Raw genomic sequence first — 22256 nt, 5'->3', positions numbered from 1 at the left:
AAAGCGTGACCGCTCTTTCCTGAGATGGCTACAAGAGTACCAACTCTACGTTATGATCAAAATCAAATCAATTGTTATTTGTCTCCTGCTTCGTAAATAACTGGTGTAGACTAACAGTGAAACGCTTACTTATCGGCCCTTCCCAACAATGCAAAGAGAAAAAAAGACAACGAATAAAAAAACGTTAACACGAGGAATAAATACACATTGAGTAACGATAACTTGGCTATATACATGGGGTACCGGCACCGTGTCGATGTGCAAGGGTACGAGGCAATTGAGGTAGATATGTAATGTACATAGGTAGGGATAAAATGACAAGGCAACAGGATAGATAATAAAGAGTAACAGCAGTGTATGTGATGAGTCAAAATTGTTAAAGGCGCTGCATGGTCAATATGTCGTCTGATTTGCCTGTGCAGCATTTATGATGATACGGCCTCCGCAGGAAGTGAGTTTGTGTTGATACAGGACATCCCGCCCTCATCTACCGTCAACCAATGATGTCAATGTGGAGCTATACGTTGCCATCCACATCTTACCACATTTGAGAGCCACACATCGATGCCGTACAGAGCTCGATTTGGCCTCTGAGTGCATCCAGAGGCTCCGTATTAACGTCACACCCTCCATACGAATCCTCCGACCACATTTTCAGATCAAGGATAAATTGGTTAGTGCAAAAGGGTCAATGCAGATAGTCCGGGTAGATATTGAATAATGATACAGCTTCTACCCCCCCCACGCCATAATACTGCTAAATAGTTAGTTAAATAGTTCATCAACAGCATTATATTCAACATAATCACCATGGGTGCCATGGAATTTGTGCTGTGAGGGAAAACACTTGCTAGGCCTATATATACAGTGCAAAAATGAAAAAATATATATATGTCAAAAATCTAATTCAATATCAATATGAATTTTTCATAATTCAACAAGGGTATTTTTATTTTATTGTCCTTGAGACCTTCTGACTTGCTGTTGGGCTGTCTCCTGGTGAAATAGTTTGGTTAATGCCGCCGCCTAGCGGTCAAATAGTATCATCACACATCGACCCATTTAATGCTGAGGACCAATGAAAATGCAGTGAGTGCGTATGACGTACTTTTTCTTAGCGCGGGAAAGAATGATGTCGACAACTACATAAGTAAACTACAGGGAAAAGGCGAGACACACACCCCACGAAAGCCAGTTTTGAGACGTCGTTTTCGCATAGTTTGTCATTTTATGTGGCTAATATCCTTCGAAGTGATATGGATACAGAACGGAGTACTGAAATATGTGGGAACGTCCCGGATGTAACATTGTCAACACCAAAGAGGAAGGACTTCTCTACAGCTAAGGGGGCTCATAAAAGGTACGAAAATAGTGTTCCACAAAGTCACAAGTCTTGTTAACTGGACAGAGTCATAGCTACCTCTATAGCGCGGGGTGACACTATTGTAATTGCTCCCCATTCAAGGTACTTTTCTTTCATGGTGTCGTAGTTAGCGTCTATTCAGTTGTTAGCTGAAAGGTTGTTGTGATACTTCATCTTTGCCGCTAGGTGGCGGTAGTGTAACGTTACTGAATGTTGCGCTTGCCTCAGCAAAAACGTTACACGTTTGAAAACTCTACAACGTACCCCCCCGACAAGGCAGGCAGATTACTTTTAAGATACTATGATCAAGTACACCTAGAGAAATAAACCAATATATTGAATGGTGCCAACTTTGCCACAAACTAACTGCACTTCCATCAAGGTACAAACTGGCAGAGAGTACTAGTTGCATTTTCATTAATCAATTAAGTTTGTGGCAAAGCAAATTCCATAGTGTGGCACCATTTCAATTTCTAGGTTGAATAATCTAGGTTTATTTCACATTTATCATACCATTCCCTCTTGAACACAACTTGATATAACTTTGTGTCAGGATCTTGAACGTAATCTACCTACCTGGTCTTTAGGCCTAGATCCCTGATAACCTGGCCAGACTCTTATACACACTGAGATGTGGCATGTGATACTATTCCATCTAGGTTATAGATCAGTGATTTCATTCAATAGGATATCAGGAAATATTATACTTGTTTTCTTTTCCCCCCCCTTAGGACCCCGTACTCGGGACACAAAGTCCATTCCAGCTTCAAATCACCTGTAAGTCTTCTGGTGTAGAATTGCTTTTGCATATCACACAGACACACGCGCACACACACACACACACACACACACACACACACACACACACACACACACACACACACACACACACACACACACACACACACACCACAACATGTTTTGGCATCATCCTAGTCCTTGTCTTTCCCCAGGTCCAGACCTCCAGTACTGGCCCCGCCAAGCCTGAAGACGAGATAAAGGAACTGAAGACGAGACGGGCAAAGTTAGACTCAGAGATTACACTGTTGGAGAAAGAGTGCGTACAATGGGGAATAGAGTTGAATAGTAGAGGAGTTTAAATGTCATTCATTAAGATGTCCTTCACTATGGTTATTCTACTGAATGGAATGAATCTTTTACTTGTTGATTAGGTTGTGTGTGTTATCTGATAGTGTTGTCCAATATTTGTAATAGCATTAACACTTTGTTTCCATGCTGTTATTAATTCACAAACAATACATTGGCGGTATAGATGAAACCATGTGTGTTGAGAGACTAACCAATGTGTGTGGATTTCTACAGTGGGATCAGAGTTGATGAGTTGGAGCAGCACATTGACTTGCTACATGAGTACAACGACATCAAAGACGTCGGACAGTCACTAGTAGGCAGGATAGGTGAGGCCTACACACACACACAGGTGTACACCGTATACAAAAACACACACAGATTTTCACATTCTCTAACTACTCTGCCACAATCTAATCAGCTTTGGTGGTAGTAAAATATTTTTCTTCCATTCAGTAGAATAGCCATAGTGAAGGACATCTCACGGACTGACCGTAGTATAATTTAAACTCTTCTACTTTAGTTATTCAAATAATTTCAACTCTATTCTACTTTTCTGAAAGCTCCATTGGTTACATTAAGTCAGGCAAGCACAGATGGTGTTGGAAATGATTTCAAACTGTTTTTTGTGTGTGTGTTGCAGCTGCCCTGAGAGGAGTGACCACACGAGACCTGTACGGCCAATTTGGGCTTGAGCTGGATGACTGAGGGAGAGAGAGTGGGTGCCCATCCTATGCTCTGCCCCCTCCAGAACAAGGGGGGCTAAGTTGCATTCTTCAACAGTCTTTTCTTTGGTGGGTGTTTGGCGCGGTATGGCCTAATCTACATAGGTATAACCATGTGTGTAGGCAGCACACCGTACACAATTGCCCTCTGGGCCAACAACAAAAGTGGAAATTCAGAACAGTACAGAGTCTGTAGACATTGTTGCACATCGTTCTCTTTTACTAAACCCCCCCCCCCCCCCCCACAATTTTATGGGTCTTGAGTGTTGACAAAGAACTAAGAGAATGGATGAATCTTAACTTCAAACGGAATCTACTTGCTCTCCTACATTGCACTTTTATAAGAAGGTAATGCATTTATTTCCATTAACTATAGTATTGGTGCATACTCTGCTTCGGAAGTACAAGGGAAAACTGACTTTCAAACTAACGTCTGCTCTATTTCCAAATGTAGTGCTGGCAAGTTTTACCTCATAAATGTATTATTTGCAAATTAAGTTCTGGCAAGGTCCAGTAAAATACAACTATTTGTGCAGTATGTTTTGTTTTTGACTGCAAATGATGTCTTGAATGCATGTTCGGAGATAAAGTGAATTGTCCCGCCAGTGTCTTCAGAGGGTTTGTTGGACTTGTTTATTGGAGGAGAAAGTTCTGTTGAAGATCACTGAGGAGAATGATTGTCACTGATTGATAAAATAAGAGGTGCCTTGTCATAATCTGTGGAAACCACTGATGATGTTTTGTCTTGAGCTGATAGTGGCTGTAAGAAATGCTGCCGCATTGCCCAGATGATCCAATGATTAGTGTGGTAGGCTTTGTGTGTGTGTTTTATCTCCTCTTTTGCATGAGTCAATGAGCATACCCAATGGGCGCAAGCCAGTTGTTTCAACTTAATTTTTCAATGTATTGTGTCGTGGAATCAACGTGAAAAGTACATTGGATTTGCAAAAAGTCATCAATGTAAACTTGTTTTGAGGGTGAAATTTCAGCCACAGAATTGTCATCACGGTAACCAATTTTCAACATAGACAAACCTTGTATAAAATATATTCAATTTGCACCTTTGAAACAACATCAGATCGTCAACGTTCTATCCACTATCGGAAAAGACGAAAGGATAGGCAGCACCTCCTACTGGAGAATTGATCTATCTACAACTATCCATTTGGTCTCTCCTTTGCCAAGACAATCCATCCACCTGGCAGGTGTGGCATATCAAGAAGCTGATTAACAGCATGATTGTTACACAGGTGCACCTTGTGCTGTGGACAATAAAAGGCCACTCTAAAATGTGCAGATTTGTCACACACAATGACATACATTTGGAGAATTTGGCAGTAAGGATGAATGCCGGTTTCAATTGTACCGGGCAGATGACAGACAGCGTGTATGGTGTCATGTGGGTGAGTGGCTTGGTGAGGTTATGGTATGGGTAGGCATAAACTACGGGCAATGAACACATCTCCAAATAAACTAAAAATACAAGTTAAAGAATAGGATTAAGCCAGTGGGTCAGATTAAACTATCCAAGCCTTAGATACATGTCCTTTAAATGTTGGTTGAGTTGTCAATTCTATATGACTTTTGTAAATAGCCTATCTTACAAACTAATGTCAGAGTTTTTATTCAACCTTAAAATGAGTAACCCATCCACAGTCAGATTTTGAGGTTACTGTGACTATAAAAGTCTTATGTAATCATAGAAAGTGTGTATGTTCAAGATAGCGCGCAACGGTTCCTGGTCTGTGGAGATCTCCACAACATAACTATCTGTGCAGAACCTCGAACAGCATTGCCCACTTGCGCTATGTACTTTTAATGTAATCTCAACTACAATACTGGTCTTTTGGTGCTATTTAGTTGAAGCACAGTGATAACATATTAAGTTGTTGTATAAATACAACATATCTTACATTGTGTTCCCATTTCAACTTTATTGTGCTTACTTGGGGTGGGCGAATAAAGGTTGAAATTCCATTAATCAACGTCTCAACCAAAAATGACCCGGATTTCCATGTTGAAATGATGTGGTGTGCCTAGTGGTTAGTTTCCTCTGACTCTATAGCCTACTGTCTTGGCCAACTTTTTATTCACACTTCCTGCTTTAGAAATAGCCTGCAAAATAGCAAGCAACCGCAAGGCACCCTCATTAAATAATAATGTTATCATAATAGCTAAATATAGCTTCTTTTTTTAAAGGGCTTTCTGTAAATGATCAAGTATTATCCTGTGATAATTTTCGCAGCCTAACAACAATTTCCAGCACAACTAACTATACTGCCATAGAAGAATGTGGTTATGGTGTGAAACGAATGCCTTATTGAACCCTGCACCTACCTCGGTCCATATCCGAACAGTACCAGTGCTGCGCTCTAGTGGAGGCCTGGGTTTATTATGGGCAGAATAGAACTACCGTTATGCGCAGGTCTGGTACAGTGAGAGGCTCCCACAGTATGACTGTATACGGTGATCTCCCCTACCCTACGATTTGAAGCTGTGAGGGTTTTACGTGCGTCTCATAGACCCGCATCAGGCCCATGTCACTACCGGGTGGAAACGGCCGTGCACCCACTCGTTTGCAGGGCCGCATTTCCTTGACAGAATTTCTGCGGCAAGCTCCACCTCTATCGGAGTCAATTATAAAATATGGGCGCTGTGATTGGTTGTAGGTCATGTCACTCATCGTTTACACATAACAGGGTATACGAAGGGGGCGGGCTCAACTAAGAAAATTATAGTCATTTGAATTACAGTAGCGAGAGAGCTCATGGCTACAATGAAGCTGAAAAAAATGATACTGGCGATATGAATTAGCTGATGATTTAGATGGGGGCAAAGTCGAACCAAGGAGGCAGGCGAATTTGATATAATCCTACAGGAGGAAGGGCAGTTCGCTGAAACCCTGGTGTGTGTGTTGTGTGTGTGTGCCAACGCACAAGTAAAAGCCAGAGAGCGGTGGAAGGCTTTGCTAAGCCGATCAAGGCGGAATTGTAGACAACAAAACGGGGTCCACGTCCGGTGTAATACGCACATTATTGTGATTGTGGGGGACGTGAAACAAGGTATGTCAAAGAAGAACACTCACAGCACTTGTCATTTCTATTTCCCTCAATGGTCTGGTTTCCGGCTCCATGATTATTTAGTAGCCTAGTGAGGTCCGAATAGCGTAGGCTTCACCAACTGTCCTTTAACAACCTTGCCAGTGTATGGAAGCCTGTGTTTGAATGGATCAGGTTCGAATCTGTTGGACGATTCTATTCCGTTATGTAAAATACCCTAACATTATATCTTGTCAGTGCCAAGAGGGCGTGTGGCCGAAAATCGGGCAGCGTTGACACACTAAATTGAGAGGCTACAGAATAGCCACCACCACTCCATTCTAGTGTGTATTTCGTTGCGCACTACAGCGACGCATGCAACCTTGCTGATGTTGCTATCATGTTATCATAAATCGATCGACACTATGGACGGTCGATCGAATGTACACGATTGAAACCTTTTAGAGATGTAACGGTTCTGATTATACTTGGTCGGGTCGCGCACATGGCATAGCTGCTGGTGTTGGTCGAGTCTTTTTTATTTCCCATCAGCAGTGAGCCTGTCTCTCTCTCTCTCCCTACTACCGCAGTACTGCTGCTGTGATGCTATTGTACGCGCGTTAAATTTCCGGGATGTAGGCTATAGCTATAGACCATCTATAGATGCGCAGGTTGCCAAACATTCTCATATTCCAAGCCCCTGCGGATGTTGGATGATGATTTATAGCCTAAATAGTCATATTATTTAATCGCAGCAATGTTTAATCCTCTTCTGTGGGCCATAGCCTAGGCTACATTATAAATGTATGTAGCCTATAGCCATGCTGGCCAGATGGTGTAATATCCGCTGATGATGAGCACTTTGACGCATGCGATAATTTGTTATCATGATCATGCTCCCGCCTCATAACAGAAAATATTATAAATAAGAATCATGTGTTCTTGTTGACACCGATGCATAGATAGTAGCGTCAGATAAAGGTTCCTATCTCATTAACAAAAGGCACTGGCCATATCAGGTAGCATTGAGAGGGACCAACGTCAACAAATTATTGTTACCCCCCGGTGTCCTCTGCCCTCTGGCTCTGTGCTGGTTCTGATCTGTATGTACCAACAGTAAATAATACATTTTTATGTAAATCTGTGAGCCCAAGCTTGTGCTGTAATTGGACAGATAAAATTGTAACAAACAACATTTCTCTCCTGTAGCCTACTGCATAGCCTACTGCACACTGATATGACAGCCAATTTTATAATTCTTTGATACCAACATATGTCATAGGCAGAGACACCTTTGGCTTTGTTTTTACATCAATAGGCCTGGTACCCGGCCTGGAGAGCCCTTGTGGTCAGGACATTCCCAAACTGGACCTTGCAAAAACAAATCAAAAATCACATTTTATTTGTCACATGCGCCGAATACAACAGGTGAAGTGCTTACTTACGAGCCCATTCCCAACAGTGCAGAGTTAAAAAGTAAGACAAATATTTAAATACAAAGGGAAATAGTAACACAATCAAAACAATAACAAGGCTGTATACAAGGAGTACCAGTACTGAGTCAATGTGCAGGGGTACGAGGTAATTGAGGTAATACAGTATGTACATGTAAGTATGGGTAAAAGTGACTAGGCAACCAGGATATAGAGTTAACAGAGTAGCAGCAGCGTGTGTGAAAGTGTGTCTATGTGTGAGTGTGTGTGGCGTCAATATGCATGTGTGTGTGTGTGTGTGTGTGTGTGAGAGAGTATGTAGTGTGTGTGTGTTGGAGTGTAGTATGCGTGAGTGTGTGCGTAGAGTCTAGTGAGTGTGCAAAGAGCGAGTGCAAGAGAGTCCGTGCAAAACAATTAAGATAATAAAAGAATAGAGGGGGTCAATGTAAATAGTCCGGTTAGCCATTTGTTCAGCAGTCTTATGGCTTGGGGGTAGAAGCTGTTCAGGTGCTTTTTAGTCACAGACTTGGTGTTCCGGTATCGCTTGCCATGCGGTAGCAGAGAGAACAGTCTATAATTTGGGTGGCTGGAGTCTTAGACAATTTTTAGGGCCTTCCTCTGACACTGCCTGGTACAGAGGTCCTGAATGGCAGGGAGTTCTGCCCCAGTGAAGTACTGGGCTGTACGCACTAATCTCTGTAGCACCTTGCAGTCGGATGCCAAGCAGTTGCCATAATAAACGGGGATGCAGACAGTCAAGATACCCTCAATGGTGCAGCTGTATAACCTTTTGAGGATCTGAGGGCCCGTGTCAAATCTTTTCAGCCTCCTGAGGGTGAAGAGGCGTTGTCGTGCCCTCTTTTTTTCCTTTTTTTTCTTTAAATGTAACCTTTATTTAACTAGGCAAGTCAGTTAAGAACAAATTCTTATTTACAATGACGCTGGGCCAATTCACGACTGTTTTGGTGTGTTTGGACCATGATAGGTCCTTAGTGGTGTGGACACAGAGGAACTTGAAGCTCTCGACCCGCTCTAATACATATCGCAAAGGACACCTTGCTTTTTGAAAGGCTGTGAGGAAAAACATGTTATGAAGCATTCTTAGAGATGTTACAAAGCATGAACTAGACCTTTACTTGCATTTACTTGTAATTTAGCTTAGAGCCTATCCATAAAGGCATGTAGTGTAGGTCTAAATCTGGAAGTTCTAAATAGATAGGAAGACATTTATAAAGGGGAAAAGGGATGTGGAATACAGAGAACCTCTATAGAGATTTAGAACAGAGAACGTTTGAGGCCCCTCTATTCTGATCGAGAAAAGCCACCCAGACCCCACCAGACCCAGCTGTGAATGCTGCTCAGGAAAAGCTCGGAGGCAGCGAATGTCAACGGCCGTGTTTTTAGTCGCCTTCCTTATCTAGATAGTCCTACCTGACGACACTCACCTAATGCCAAAGGCAAGAGTGTAGGCAGGGTCTAGGCAGGGTCTAGGCAGGGTCTAGGCAGGGTCTAGGCTTATGCTCGGTTATATTTGACACATCACTAATTCAGTAGACGCTCCTGTCCAGAGAGACTTACAAAAAAAGTGCTTTCAGCTAAGGAAGGCAAGACTACCACAACCACACACCACAGGTTCATTGAAAGTGCAACCTCTGTGCTAGAATAAAATGAAGTATAAGTAAATGAAAGTAAAGGTCTAGTTTATGCTTTGTAACATTTATAATAATGATTTATAACGTATTTTTTGTCCCTCGCAGCCTTTCAAAAAAATCAAGGTGTCCTTTGCAACATGATAGGCAAATGCCCTCTCGTCACATCGTCCACTGACTGTACAGTAACTTGTGTTCAGAACATGGGAACATGGGACCATTGATTTAAGCCCTAGAATGGGTTGACATTGTGACTTGTGTTTCCTACTCTCCAGGATGATGCGCCTGGCCTGCTGCACTGTCCTGCTCTTTGTGTTCCGTCTCCTGGTGGGCCTGCCCTGGTTCCAAGTCCTCCCCTCCATCCTCATCTTCTACCTGGGCTCTGGAGGTTGGAAGTTCATATACATTTTTGCCAAGACCATCGGCAGAGACGTACAGTGAGTGGGAGTATAGTGTGGGCTGTGGTGTGTGTGTACCTGTCTGCAAGTAAATGGGTTTGTTTTTCAAGTCACTCAGAAGCATGTTTTATGGAAACGTGAGCCAGTCCTGCTCGGTTTTAAGACCTTTCGAACAACAGATCATTTGACCATGGCTAAATAGTTGTGTAATTGTCTCCAACAAAAAAAGCAGCATATTCCTGTAAGACAAGCTAACGTGTGCGACAGGGGGGGGAGTGTCGAGGACTCCTGAGGTTTCTCTGTGTTGTGACCTCACAGCTAGCTCGACAAGACCATTGGCAGACACCTGGAGTGAGTAGGGGGTTAGGGGTGTGTGTTACGTTCCCCAGCAAGAAAAACCAAAAATTGACGCTCAAAAACGTAAGGCGAACTAACAAAGAGTCACTGACAACAAGCAAAACTAAACAGTTGGGGTTTTAAGAGGGGTTCTGAGAGACACTCATCTGGGTGTCCACTGAAAGCTGACTAGCAACAGCAACTGGGACCTAAAAGAAACACACCACGAGCGGCCCACTAAATTTGCCCAAGAACAAGCAAACAAAATTAAAACCAAACATAAAGACAGGAAGCAAAGCAAAAAGTGGAGCGAAACGAAAACAGGAAGTCATTGCTCCTTATTATAAACAAGTTTACAGCTTTGCAGAACAGCTTTTTTTTAAACAACAAATATGACTAGGACTCCGAGTGCAAAATGTCCCCTACAAGAAAATGATCATGTTCCTGTAAGACGAGCTAAAGTGTGTGACAGAGCGAAGAGTTGAGGAGTTAATCAGGTCAGGTATGGAGGAATATTTCAGAGAGAACAGAGACGTAGCGCAGACAAACGAGAGAGACAGGTGCTAAGGTTTCTCTGCGTTTTAAGCTGTTCCTTTTATTTATACAGGTTTTTCCTCATTGAGATAACATCTCTTTTCCAAGAGAGACCTGGTCCAATAGCAGCAGGGGGAACAACGTTTCAGATAAAACCATGGTGACAGGTACAGCCACTACCCCTCGCCCCCAAGTAACCTTTCAATGTTTGCAGATCTGAACGGTTTGGAATGGTGTAGTGGTGTTGACCTTACAGATCTGCAAACATTGAAGGGGAATCAGTTGTTACCCGTATTTACACACTGCTGAGCCAAACCGGGCCGAGCTGAGTTGTACTACTCTAGCCTGGTTGTGCGTCCACCATGGTTCAGACAGGAAACGTCACGTATTAGTTGAGCCATTCATTCGAAGATGACAATCCATGCAGTACTGTACGTTAGTCTTGGCGTTAGTTTTTGCTCCTTCGGGGTAGCTCACTGCCAGATCATGCGTCATGTAAGATATAATAATTCAGGCAGAAAACAAGCTATGCTATACCAATCCCCCTGACCGAAACAAAAGCAGAGCCCAAACAGGTGGAGGCTGGGCTGAGTGGTGGGAAAGCAGAAAACAGACGTGCATAGCGAGTAACGCATGTTACAGCATTAGCACGTCACCGAGAACACCAGCGCATAGCTTGTGCACGGCAGCCATCAGAGAATGTGTGTGTAAACCTGGTTGACTAATAGACCACCATTTAGTTTTTATTAGGATCCCCATTAGCTGATGCCAAGGCGCTGCTCTTCCTGGGGTCCAAACAGGAATGAAACAAGAAACAACACAACAAATCTATATCATAAATACAACAAAACATCACACAATACATTGTGCACTATACAAATGTACAATGCTCCAGCATTACCATTACAATATTGCAATGGGTGTGTGTTAAGAGTGTGTGGGTGTGTCTTCACAGCTATATTAAGGTGATGAATGAAATTGGTGCAATATCAGCTGGTGCAACACTCGTGTTTCCTGTATGAACCGTTTGCGCTTAATTTCAGACAGGAAACCATTTATTGGAAGATGACAATACGTGCAGCCACATTAGCAGTGGCGCTCGGCTCTGCTCCTTCAGGGCAGCTCACTGCGAGGGCATGCATGTGAGGTCATCATGTGAGATGTAATAACAGGCAGATATCACGGTATGCTATACCAATCCCCAAAACAGACGACGAACCGTGTGTACGGCAGACGCATGCCATTAAGAGCTTTAAGATCACCTACGTGATCTATGTAATATGATCGGTACTGCATATGTGTGACAATGAGGATACTGAGATAGCTTCTCTGAAAACCACGAGTCGGCTTGTTGGCCATATACAGTGGGGAGAACAAGTATTTGATACACTGCCGATTTTGCAGGTTTTCCTACTTACAACGCATGTAGAGGTCTGTAATTTTTATCATAGGTACACTTCAACTGTGAGAGACGGAATCTAAAACAAAAATCCAGAAAATCACATTGTATGATTTTTGAACTCTTTTTTGGTTACTACGTGATTCCATATGTGTTATATCCTGGTTGTGATGTCTTCACTATTATTCTACCATGTAGGAAATAGTAAAAATCAAGAAAAACCCTGGAATGAGTAGGTGTGTCCAAACTTTTGACTGGTACTGTATATAGTAGTATTGCAATTCAGTAAAAGAGAAGCGATGTAGCTATTAGACCCCGGGGCTTAGAGTAATGACACAATTAGCAATTACTGCAGTAACTCATCTAGGCTTCCACAATCTCTGTTCGTAAGCAGCAGAGGCCAATGATCTTGACGGTAAGCTGGGACCCATTGAGAAGCAGTAGCAGCGTCCATGCTGGAGTGGGCTGTCTGTAGCTCAGAGCTCGCCCGCAACGCTGGCGAAGGAACCGGAGCCATGATGAGTTGCAGTATCTTGTCATTTTTGCTAGCATCATTGTTCGACAGAGGTTCGCCAGGTGCAGCCCGTGGTCAGCATGCGGTTAGCATAACATGAAAGAGAGGACAAAGGCAGTGTTAATTCTAGTGATGACAACTGATGTTCCATTGCTCGTCTTAAGTTCTTGGGAGTGTATGCGAGTACAATTAACATGGGAGTGGTCATAAACGGTCAAATCATACAAGATTTAAAGGGATGGAACATTTAGTGCACTTCGGAATGAAGAACCCATAGAAGCCATCACACAGACCGCCCCTGGAAAAGCGTCAGTGTGAACCCAACGCCATCGCTTTAACGTCAAAGTCAAACTTGTGCTAATGAGAGAGGAGAGATGCTCTTTGATATGCACGTCGGTCGCTTCTTCGTAGGCCATGAAGAGTAGGTGGTCAGATTAAATCCCGAGCAGACTACAGGGTCCCGGCACCTAGAATCAACTGAAACCCTGCTATCGGACCATTGATAAAGAAGGCGGCATTCGCCTGAATGAGATTTCTGAAAGGAAAGCATACATGTATAACGACACAAGGTCGAGAACCAGATGCAGACACGGGAGGCAGATGGTTTGCGCTCTATGTTTTATAGTCCAAGGGATAGACAAAAGGCAGGTCTGGGACAGGCAACGGTTCATAGCCAGGGCAGAGTCCAAAAGGGTACAGGGCGGTAGGCAGGCTCGAGGTCAGGGACAGGCAGAGTGGTCAGGCAGGCGGGCTCAGAGTCAGGGCAGGCAAAGGTCAACACCAGGAGGACGAGAAAAAGAGAGACTGGGGAAAAACAGGAGCTGAGAGAGAACCGCTGGTTGAAATGGCAAACAAGACGAACTGGAACAGACAGACAGAAAACACAGGTATAAATGCACAGGGGATAATGGGGAAGGTGGAGCGACACCTGGAGGGGGGTGGGGACAAGCACAAGGACAGGTGAAACAGATCAGGGTGTGACAACATGGTTATATGAACGGATAACACCGTACAGAGAGAAGAGCTGAGGTTAGACTGCTGCAGATCAGCACAGCTCAGCCATGACATACCAACATATAGTGTGCATCTGGAGAGTATTCAGAACCCTTGACTTCTTCCACATTTTTCTTACGTTACAGCCACATACCACATAATGACAAAGCAACAAAAAAAAAGGCTAATTTATAAAATTTTAAAAAAAACGTCAATATTACATTTATTACAAGTATTCAGACCGTTTACTCAGTACTTTGTTGATATGTGTGGAAATGATCCCACGCATGGTTAACGCACAGATTTGTGCCTACGCGCGATTGATAAATGAGGCCCCTGGTGTTTGCCTAAATCTTAAGTGTGAATTGTTAGCTTCTATCTGCAACATTCCAGTCAAGGAAAAGTAACATACCTTGGGATTACCATAGTTTAGGATCAACAGGAAAGATGCTCATTAAACTTCAAGCCTATTATTGCAAAAAAAAAACGAAAAGAAGTTGAACCAATGGTTGCAGACCAATATTGCTTTCTAAATCTGAGGGGCTCCAGGCTCCAGGCTTACTTACGCAGCTCAGTCCCTCCATCTTGATAACAAAATGGGTAAATCTGTTGACCAGATGCTTTTCAACGTCATATGGAAAAATCGGACACATTATACTAGGAAATCTGTCGTTATGAACGCACGAATATGGTGGTGTACATTTTGTGGATTTCCCTACTTTGAATACTACTTTTAAGGTAAATTGGACATTGCTTAAATAATACAACTTCAACTTGGAATTTCATCCCTCATTACTTCTCCCGTTTCGGTGACTTCAATTTTATTTTGCTTCGTAACTACAACATTGACCAGATTCCTACAAAATGCTTTTCATGGACAAGTGTTCTTAGCGTGGTCGTTAATATATAACCATACTTTCCCCCCGCATAGGTATTTCATTTGGAACAATAAGGATATTTTGTGTAGAAAATACTTGCTCCCTCAGAACAAGAGCAGATTTATACGTGCTTTATTTCAAAGGAATGTTGTATCTATTCTTGATGTCACAATGTACTGGAATACATTTGTCAATACTATCTGTTGGACAGAAGGTTTGGTTATTACCACACAAATACCTGCTTGTTAACAAGGTCAAAGAGGTCTCTTTCAGAATGATATATAAGTATTACCCTGCGAATCATTACCTGAAGGAACAAACAAAAGACATATTATCGTTAGCTGTACTTGTTGCGATGAGCATCCAGAAACAGTTTTGCATTTATTTTGTCATGGTCTACATGGGAAGAGATTAAGGCAAGATGTTTGTAGATTTACAATTGATGATATTCTTGATGACTTTTGTTTGTTATGGGAGAATGTACTGCTCGGGATTTCCTTAACTATAATAAGGATAAAGAAAAAAAAATGTACCTCTTAAATTTTGCTAATGCCAAAATGTCATATTCATGAATGTAAATTCACTAATAAAAAACACTCTAACCTTGTTTTCTATAAGGAGTTCGAGCTGTACATTAAAAGGGATAGTTCACCCAAATTACGAAATGACAAATTGTTTTCCTTACCTTGTCGATAGACTGCTTACATGCTGTGACAGCAATCCATGCTTTGGTTTAGTTAGAATTTTTACTTTTTATTTAACTAGGCAAGTCAGTTAAGAACACATTTTTATTTTACAATGACGGATTACCTCGGCCAAACCCTCCCCTAACCCGGACGACGCTGGGCCAATTGTGCGACGCCCTATGGGACTCCCGATCACGGCCGGTTGTGATACAGCCCGGGATCGAACCAGGGTCTGTAGTAGCACTGAGATGCAGTGCCATAGATGGCTGTGCCACTCGGGAGCAGTTAATTGAAAACAATCACAGTAACATACTCAATTGTTACCCATAAATGATTTGATATTGATATAAAAATGGCTGCATTGGACTTTTAAGAATACAGCATAGAATTCTAGAAATTTCTCAATTTGAACTTTGATACCAGATGCAAAACAGAGACAGGTGTTTTTGCTTTATCACTATGTACATCACGTCCACTGCTAAATAGTCAGGAAAAAACATGCAGAACAACATCAGGGTAGTGTTCATTAGGGCACTTAAGTTTAGGTAGTCCCTCCCTGTTTCAAACTGTTTCTTTCTATTTGGTGCCTAGTGAACACGGCCCAGTTTACTACAATGTCTCAACATTCAGATTAACATTGTTGTTCTCTTTAGACTCTTAGCACCTTTGAGCTGTTGTTGTTGTCGTCATATTCTCACCCAACCTTCACCTCCTTCTCCCCCACAGTGCAGCGGGCGTCCTCATCAAGGTGAAATGGAACGTCAAGCGTCACCTGCGGGAACGAAATACCCTCCCGAAGATCTTCGCAGAGACCGTGCGTCGCCACGGGGACAAGACAGCGCTCATCTTTGAAGGCACCGGCGAGAAGTGGTCCTTCCGGCAGCTGGACGAGTACTCCAACCGCGTGGCCAACCTGCTGCTCCAGAGGGGCTTCGTGGAAGGGGATGTGGTAGCTCTCTTCATGGAGAGCCGGTCCCAGTACGTGGGCCTCTGGCTGGGCATGGCCAAGATTGGTGTGGAGGCGGCCCTGATCAACTTCAACCTGAGGCTGGAGGCCTTGGTGCACTGTGTCACCATCTCCAACGCCAAGGCTGTGGTGTTCGGCAGCGAGCTGACCGAGGGTGAGGAGAGGGGGGGGGGGGGGGTGGAGGGAGTGGATGGATGGAGGACTGATTGGTTGAGTGACAGGTTGCTGGAAGCAGGGCCGCCAGAAAACGTGTGGCAATATATCGACGCAAAGCGTATAAAAGAGGAGCAAAGTACTGCTTTTTTAAAGCGATTTGACTCCTGATTCTTCGACTCACGCACAATTTCTCTGTCCTTCACATCGGAGTGTTGCTGCAGGCTCTTTGCATGCCATGACCAATCAGATTCACGGAAATTGCAGGTAGCGCGGGCCGGGCACAACGCACAAAGCTCAAGGGGCGCTCTCCACTTTCCGCCAGTATTTATTTAGCAAGCCTGATAACACATCACTCACGACCACAGGAGGCAGGCGAGGGGAGGACGGCTCTTAATAATGGTTGGAATGGAGTGAATGGAATGGTATCAAACACATTTAAAAACCATTTATGTCGTTGCAGACATTTCTATGAGCCCGTTCTCCCCAATTACGGTGCCACTAGCCGCCTGTGCTCCGGACAGACACGAGCAAAAATGAGTTCATATTTTATTTGACCTACAGTTGCAAACCTGCATAAAGCAAGTTCAGCCCTGTAAGTTTTATTGTCCAATCATGTTGCTTCGTCTGTGTATAGGAACCCCCGCAAGTCCTTAAAATATAATTCATATGAAGGTTGCTGCAGTTTGACAGGGTTTTCATCCTCCCCGAGGCGAGGAGTTTTTCCAGGAGTTTTTTTAAACCGTGTGACCTGATTAGAAAAACTGTGGTCCCATCATAGCCCATATTAAACCTTTTTACAACAGATTAATCACATTATACTGTATAAGGTCCGGAGTTTTAACTGGTTAGGTTACCAGATCATGAAAAACTACGGGGCCCAGCAATTTCTTTTTGTTGCCAAACCACTCTGGGACCTGTGGTGCCACCTCTGGCTGAAAGTCTTTGTTTTAAGGAAATTGTATACACCACGGGCTGGTTTTGCAGACAAACAGTGCATTCGGAAAGTATTCAGACCCCTTGACTTTTTCCACATTTTGTTAGTTTCAATTCTAAAATTGATTAAATATGACATTTTCCTCATCAATCTACACACAATACCCCATATTGACAAAGTGAAAACAGCTTTTTAGAAGTGTTTGCAAATGTCTTAAAGATGTAAATAAGGTATTTTGTTTTTTTTATAAGTATTCAGACCCTTTGCTATGACACTCGAAAAGGATATCAGGTGCATCCTGTTTCCATTGATCATCCTTGAGATGTTTCTACAACTTGATTGGAGTCCACCTGAGGTAAATTCAATTGATTAGACATCATTTGGAAAGGCACACACCTGTCTATATAAGGTCCCACAGTTGACAGTGCATGTCAGAGCAAAAACCAAGCCATGAGGTTGAAGGAATTGTCTGTAGAGCTCCGAGACAGGATTGTGTCAAGGCAGAGATCTGGGGAAGGGTACCAAAAAAAATCTGCAGCATTGAAGGTCCCCAAAAATAGAGTCCTCCATCATTCTTAAATGGAAGAAGTTTGGAACCACTCTTCCTAGAGCTCCCGGCCAAACTGAGCAATCGGGAGAGAAGGGCCTTGATCAGGGAGGTGACCAAGAACCCACTGTAGAGATGGGAGAACCTTCCAGAAGGACAACCATCTCTGCAGCACTCCGCTAATAAGGCCTTTATGGTAGAGTGGCCTGACGGAAGTCACGCCTTAGTAAAAGGCACATGACAGCCCGCTTGGAGTTTGCCAAAAGACACCTAAAGACTAAACACTAAGATTGAATTCTTTGGCCTGAATACCAACCGTCACATCTGGAGGAAACCTGTCACCATCCCTACTGTGAAGCATGGTGGTGGCAGCTTCATGCTGTGGGGGTGTTTTTCAGCGGCAGAGACTGAGAGACTAGTCAGGATCGAGGGAAAGATGAATGGAGCAAAGTACAGAGAGATCTTTGATAAAAACCTGCCCCAGAGCACTCAGGACCTCAGACTGGGGCCCTAAGCAAACAGCCAAGACAACGCAGGAGTGCCTTCGGGACAAATCTCGGATTGTCCTTGAGTGGCCCAGCCAGAGCCCAGACTTAAACCCGATCGAACATCTCTGGAGAGACCTGAAATTAGCTGTGCAGTGACACTCCCCATCCAACCTGACAGCTTGAGAGGATCTGCAGAGAAGAATGTGAGAATCTCCCCAAATACAGGTGTGCCAAGCTTGTAGCGTCATACCCAAGACGACTTGAGGATATAATCACTGCCAACGATGCTTCAAAAATGTTCTGAGTAAAGGGTCTGAACACTTATGTAAATGTGATATTTTAGTTTTAAATATTTAACTCTTAAGGATCGTACCTTTTTTTTGTGGAAATGTGAAATTAATGTCGGAGAATATAACACATTAGATCTGATAAGATAATACAAACCAAAAAACATGCTATATTTTTTTCCGTGTTTGAAATGCAAGATAAAGGCTAGGTCTAGATGTAATTTAGATTTTGGCCACCAGATGGCACCAGTGTGTGCGCAATGTTTCAGACTGATCCAGTGAAGAATTACATTACTGCACAATATTTTGTATCAAGTCTGACAGGAGTTTGCCCAAATGTGCCAAATTGGTCAATTGATACATTTTCAAGTACATAACTATAGAGAACATACAAAAATGCTATGGTAATGAAAAATAAAGTTTACACACTCCCAGGAATGTCATACATGGTGGATCATTAGCTTATACACTAACTTTCACACATCTAGATGGCCGGGCGGGGTGGGTGTGGAGCCAGAGACAGCAGTGGGGTCAAACTGTAGACCCCAGCTCCTACATTTGAACATAAAAATTGATTTGATCAAACAGAATTATGCTACATTCTATCTCTGGGATCCTCAGGATGACAAATCAGAGCAAGATTTCTGAATGTATTTACCTTCAGAGGTGAATGTATCAAACCAGTTGCCGTGATAAATGTTTGTTGTTGTTGTGCACTCTCCTCAAACAATAGCATGGTATTTTTTCACTGTAATAGCTACTGTTAATTGGACACTGCAGTTAGATTAACAATAATTGAAGCTTTCTGCCCATATAAGACATGTCTATGTCCCGGAAAGTTGGTTGTTGTAAACAACGTCATTCTAGTCACATTAGCGTACGTTAGCAACATCTTCCCGGTTTAGGGACACCCATCCCGTAGAGGTTAATAAATTAGCAAAACAATTCTAAAAACCAGTTTTTGCTTTGTCATTATGTGGTATTGTGTGTACATTGATGAGGAAAAACAACAATTTAATACATTTTTGAATAACGCTGTAATGTAACAACATTTTGAAAAAGTCAAGGGGTCTGAATACTTTCCGAATGCACTGTTGATTACGCCTAGTCGCTAGACTCAAAAGCATGTTCAATAAATATTCTCCATTGAAAGTGCTTTTAAGTCTAAGAGTAGGCTTGATCTGGGTCTGGGAAACTGGCACAGAATGTTCTTGAATTATGCAGTGATAGTTTCCACCTTCACTATTTAGGACCCTAATCTGTATTTTATATGTAAATGAAATGTTGTAATATAGAAGGTTCCAGACAGTTTTTTGTTGTTGTTGCAATTTCACTTGTTTTGAGAAACTTACCCCACCAGCAATTGACTACCTTAGCCTCATTCTGGAGTACAAGGGCATCCAAAAACATGAACAAGGCTCATAAACCAACCAAATGCGTCCTTTTACAAACAGCAAAGCTCTCAATATCGTGATGCAGGTCTTTAGATGTTGTATGCATAAAATTGTGTCGTACATAACTTTATCCACAACGTTATAATCCATTTTGTTGAACTCAAGCGATCATTTCTGGCGCAAGCATATTGTACTTCCTCGTTCCTCTGGCTACTGCGCTACACACACACACACACACACACACACACACACACACACACATACTGTACACACTTTTATAGTCATTATATGCTGCTGTTACTCTGTTCTTTATTTTACTCTTATTATTATCTATCCTGATACCTACTCACTTTAGTTTTTTGTCCTTCTGAAAGGTGAATTAATCTCCCAGTGTCTTGTGGAAAGCAGACACTATTTTTTTATCCTGTGAAAACTCCTCAGTCGTTAACCATTACAAGCATACCCATAACATGATGCAGCTACCACTTATTATTATCTATCTATCCTGATGCCTAGTCACTTTACCCTGCTTTCATGTACATATCTACCTCAAATATCTCGTACCCCTGCACATTGATCTGGTACTGATACTCCCTGTGTATAACTCCATTCTTGTGTATTTTATTTTATTCCTCTTCTGTTAAAATTGTATTATTATTTATTTTTTTACTCTGCATCGGTCTGCATTCTCTTGGGAAGGGCTTGTAAGCAAGCATTTCACGGTAAAGTTTATACCCTTTTGTATTCGGCGCGTGACAAATGCAATTTGATTTCATTTGGTTCAGAAGCAGTCTAGCCAGTCCACAACAACGTGTCCACTAGCTTGCTAACACATTTTTTCTTTCAAACTACTAGCATGTCTGACTACGAATACGAGGAGGAAGTGTTCTAATTTGCAGGCCAGCCTTATTTACTTGAACTGGAATACACAGACGAGGAGCCTCAACAGATGGAGGATGCCAGAGAGAGATGTTTAATCTATAGTAAGAAGAGGAAGGACACATGACTATTGACTATGTAAAGATTGTGGGGTCCTGTTCAGACTAATGATAAAGCATACAGATTATATCAAGTCTATCTTTATCCTTTGGTTTATATCTTTAAGTAATTGGAAACCCTGCATCCCTCTGCGTTTAAACATGCCAAATGCAGTCAGCACATTTTTCCTGCTGAGAGAATGCAGACTGAGTAGGGTTTTTTATTTGTGTTTCTGTGAAATTAACTTTCAACTCACTCTCTCCTGTCATTTCTCTCTCTGTCTTGCTCTCTCCCACTCCCTCCCTCTGTCCCTCCCCATCCCTCCCTCCTCTCCCTCCGTCCTCCAGCCATGTGTGAGGTACACAGTTCCATGGGGAAGACAGTGCAGATGCTGTGTTCAGGGGACTGGGACCCCAAACGTGTTCCTGTGGGGACAGAGTGCCTGGAGCCTCTTCTAGACGCGGCCCCCACCCACCTGCCCAGCCGCCCAGACCGCTGCTTCACAGGTCAGTCAATCTGTCACTCAAAAAATCCATCCAATCACACTCAGACACTGTATAAGGAGCTAGACCTGGGCTCAAATAGTTTATTCTTACAAATATTTTGATCATTTGATTGAACCTGTCTGAAGTGCAGTGTTTTCACATTTGGGACTATTCCATTACTTCCATTGCGCTAGCCAGGCAAGATCAGTCAAGCCCATAGTTGTACTGGTTTGTCCACTGTTTTCTATTGTATTTCTGTTATTTTGACTGTTTTTTCCCTTATTTGTTTTTGTATGTGTTTATTGATTTCTTGTCTCTGTCTTACAGATCGTCTGTTCTACATCTACACATCTGGGACCACTGGGATGCCCAAAGCTGCCATCGTGGTTCACAGCAGGTAGGCACTAAGTAGCTCCTCTTCTCTCTCTCTCTCTCCCTCTCTTCTCTCTTTTCTCTCTATTCTCTCTCTCTCTATTCTCTCTCTCTCCCTCTATTTTCTCTCTCTCTATTCTCTCTCTCTATTCTCTCTCTCTCTCTCTCCCTCTATTCTCTCTCTCTCTCTCCCTCTATTTTCTCTTTTCTCTCTATTCTCTCTCTCTCTATTCTCTCTCTCCCTCTCTATTCTCTCTCTCTCTATTTTCTCTCTATTCTCTCTATTCTCTCTCTATTCTCTCTCTATTCTCTCTCTATTCTCTCTCTCTCTCTCTCTATTTTCTCTTTTCTCTCTCTATTCTCTCTTTTCTCTCTATTCTATTCTATCTATCTATCTATCTATCTATCTATCTATCTATCTATCTATCTATCTATCTATCTATCTATCTATCTATCTGTCTATCTATCTACAGTGACTTCAGGAAGTATTACTACCCCTTGACTTATTGCACATTTTGTTGTGTTACAGCCGGAATTAAAAAAATATATAGATTTTTTTTCTCTCACCCGTCTACACACAATACCCCATAATGACAAAATGATAACATGTGTT

General features: G+C 42.6%; 2 protein-coding genes across 2 annotated transcripts in view; both read left to right on the top strand.

Moving 5' to 3' along the window:
- Positions 1 to 1093: 1093 nt before the first annotated feature.
- Positions 1094 to 3782, top strand: swi5 (SWI5 homologous recombination repair protein). The gene is made up of 5 exons (XM_071349873.1): positions 1094 to 1360; positions 2095 to 2140; positions 2317 to 2420; positions 2687 to 2781; positions 3096 to 3782. Exons 1-5 carry the CDS (start codon positions 1257 to 1259, stop codon positions 3158 to 3160), a joined length of 414 nt encoding a protein of 137 aa, XP_071205974.1. The 5' UTR covers positions 1094 to 1256; the 3' UTR covers positions 3161 to 3782.
- Positions 3783 to 5902: 2120 nt separating this feature from the next.
- Positions 5903 to 22256, top strand: part of LOC139543617 (long-chain fatty acid transport protein 4-like) — a 33119-nt gene continuing 16765 nt past the window's right edge. The window contains exons 1-5 of the mRNA XM_071349881.1: positions 5903 to 6239; positions 9573 to 9734; positions 15762 to 16156; positions 21134 to 21292; positions 21599 to 21668. Of these exons, the coding sequence (XP_071205982.1) occupies positions 9574 to 9734; positions 15762 to 16156; positions 21134 to 21292; positions 21599 to 21668 (785 nt within the window). The 5' untranslated portion in view covers positions 5903 to 6239; position 9573. The remainder of the gene's footprint in view (positions 6240 to 9572; positions 9735 to 15761; positions 16157 to 21133; positions 21293 to 21598; positions 21669 to 22256) is intronic.

This window comes from Salvelinus alpinus, chromosome 18 (assembly GCF_045679555.1).
Source record: "Salvelinus alpinus chromosome 18, SLU_Salpinus.1, whole genome shotgun sequence".
Lineage (NCBI taxonomy): Eukaryota > Metazoa > Chordata > Actinopteri > Salmoniformes > Salmonidae > Salvelinus > Salvelinus alpinus.
This window is presented reverse-complemented; position numbering and strand designations above follow the sequence as displayed.

What these genes read in the sequence shown, in the direction of transcription:
- swi5 (XM_071349873.1), top strand. Translation starts at nt 1,257, where the DNA reads ATGGATACAGAACGGAGTACTGAAATATGTGGGAACGTCCCGGATGTA. An exon ending in GCTAAGGGGGCTCATAAAAG is followed by an intron (nt 1,361 to 2,094) that starts GTACGAAAATAG and finishes CCCCCCCCTTAG; the next exon opens with GACCCCGTACTCGGGACACA. An exon ending in GTCACTAGTAGGCAGGATAG is followed by an intron (nt 2,782 to 3,095) that starts GTGAGGCCTACA and finishes TGTGTGTTGCAG; the next exon opens with CTGCCCTGAGAGGAGTGACC.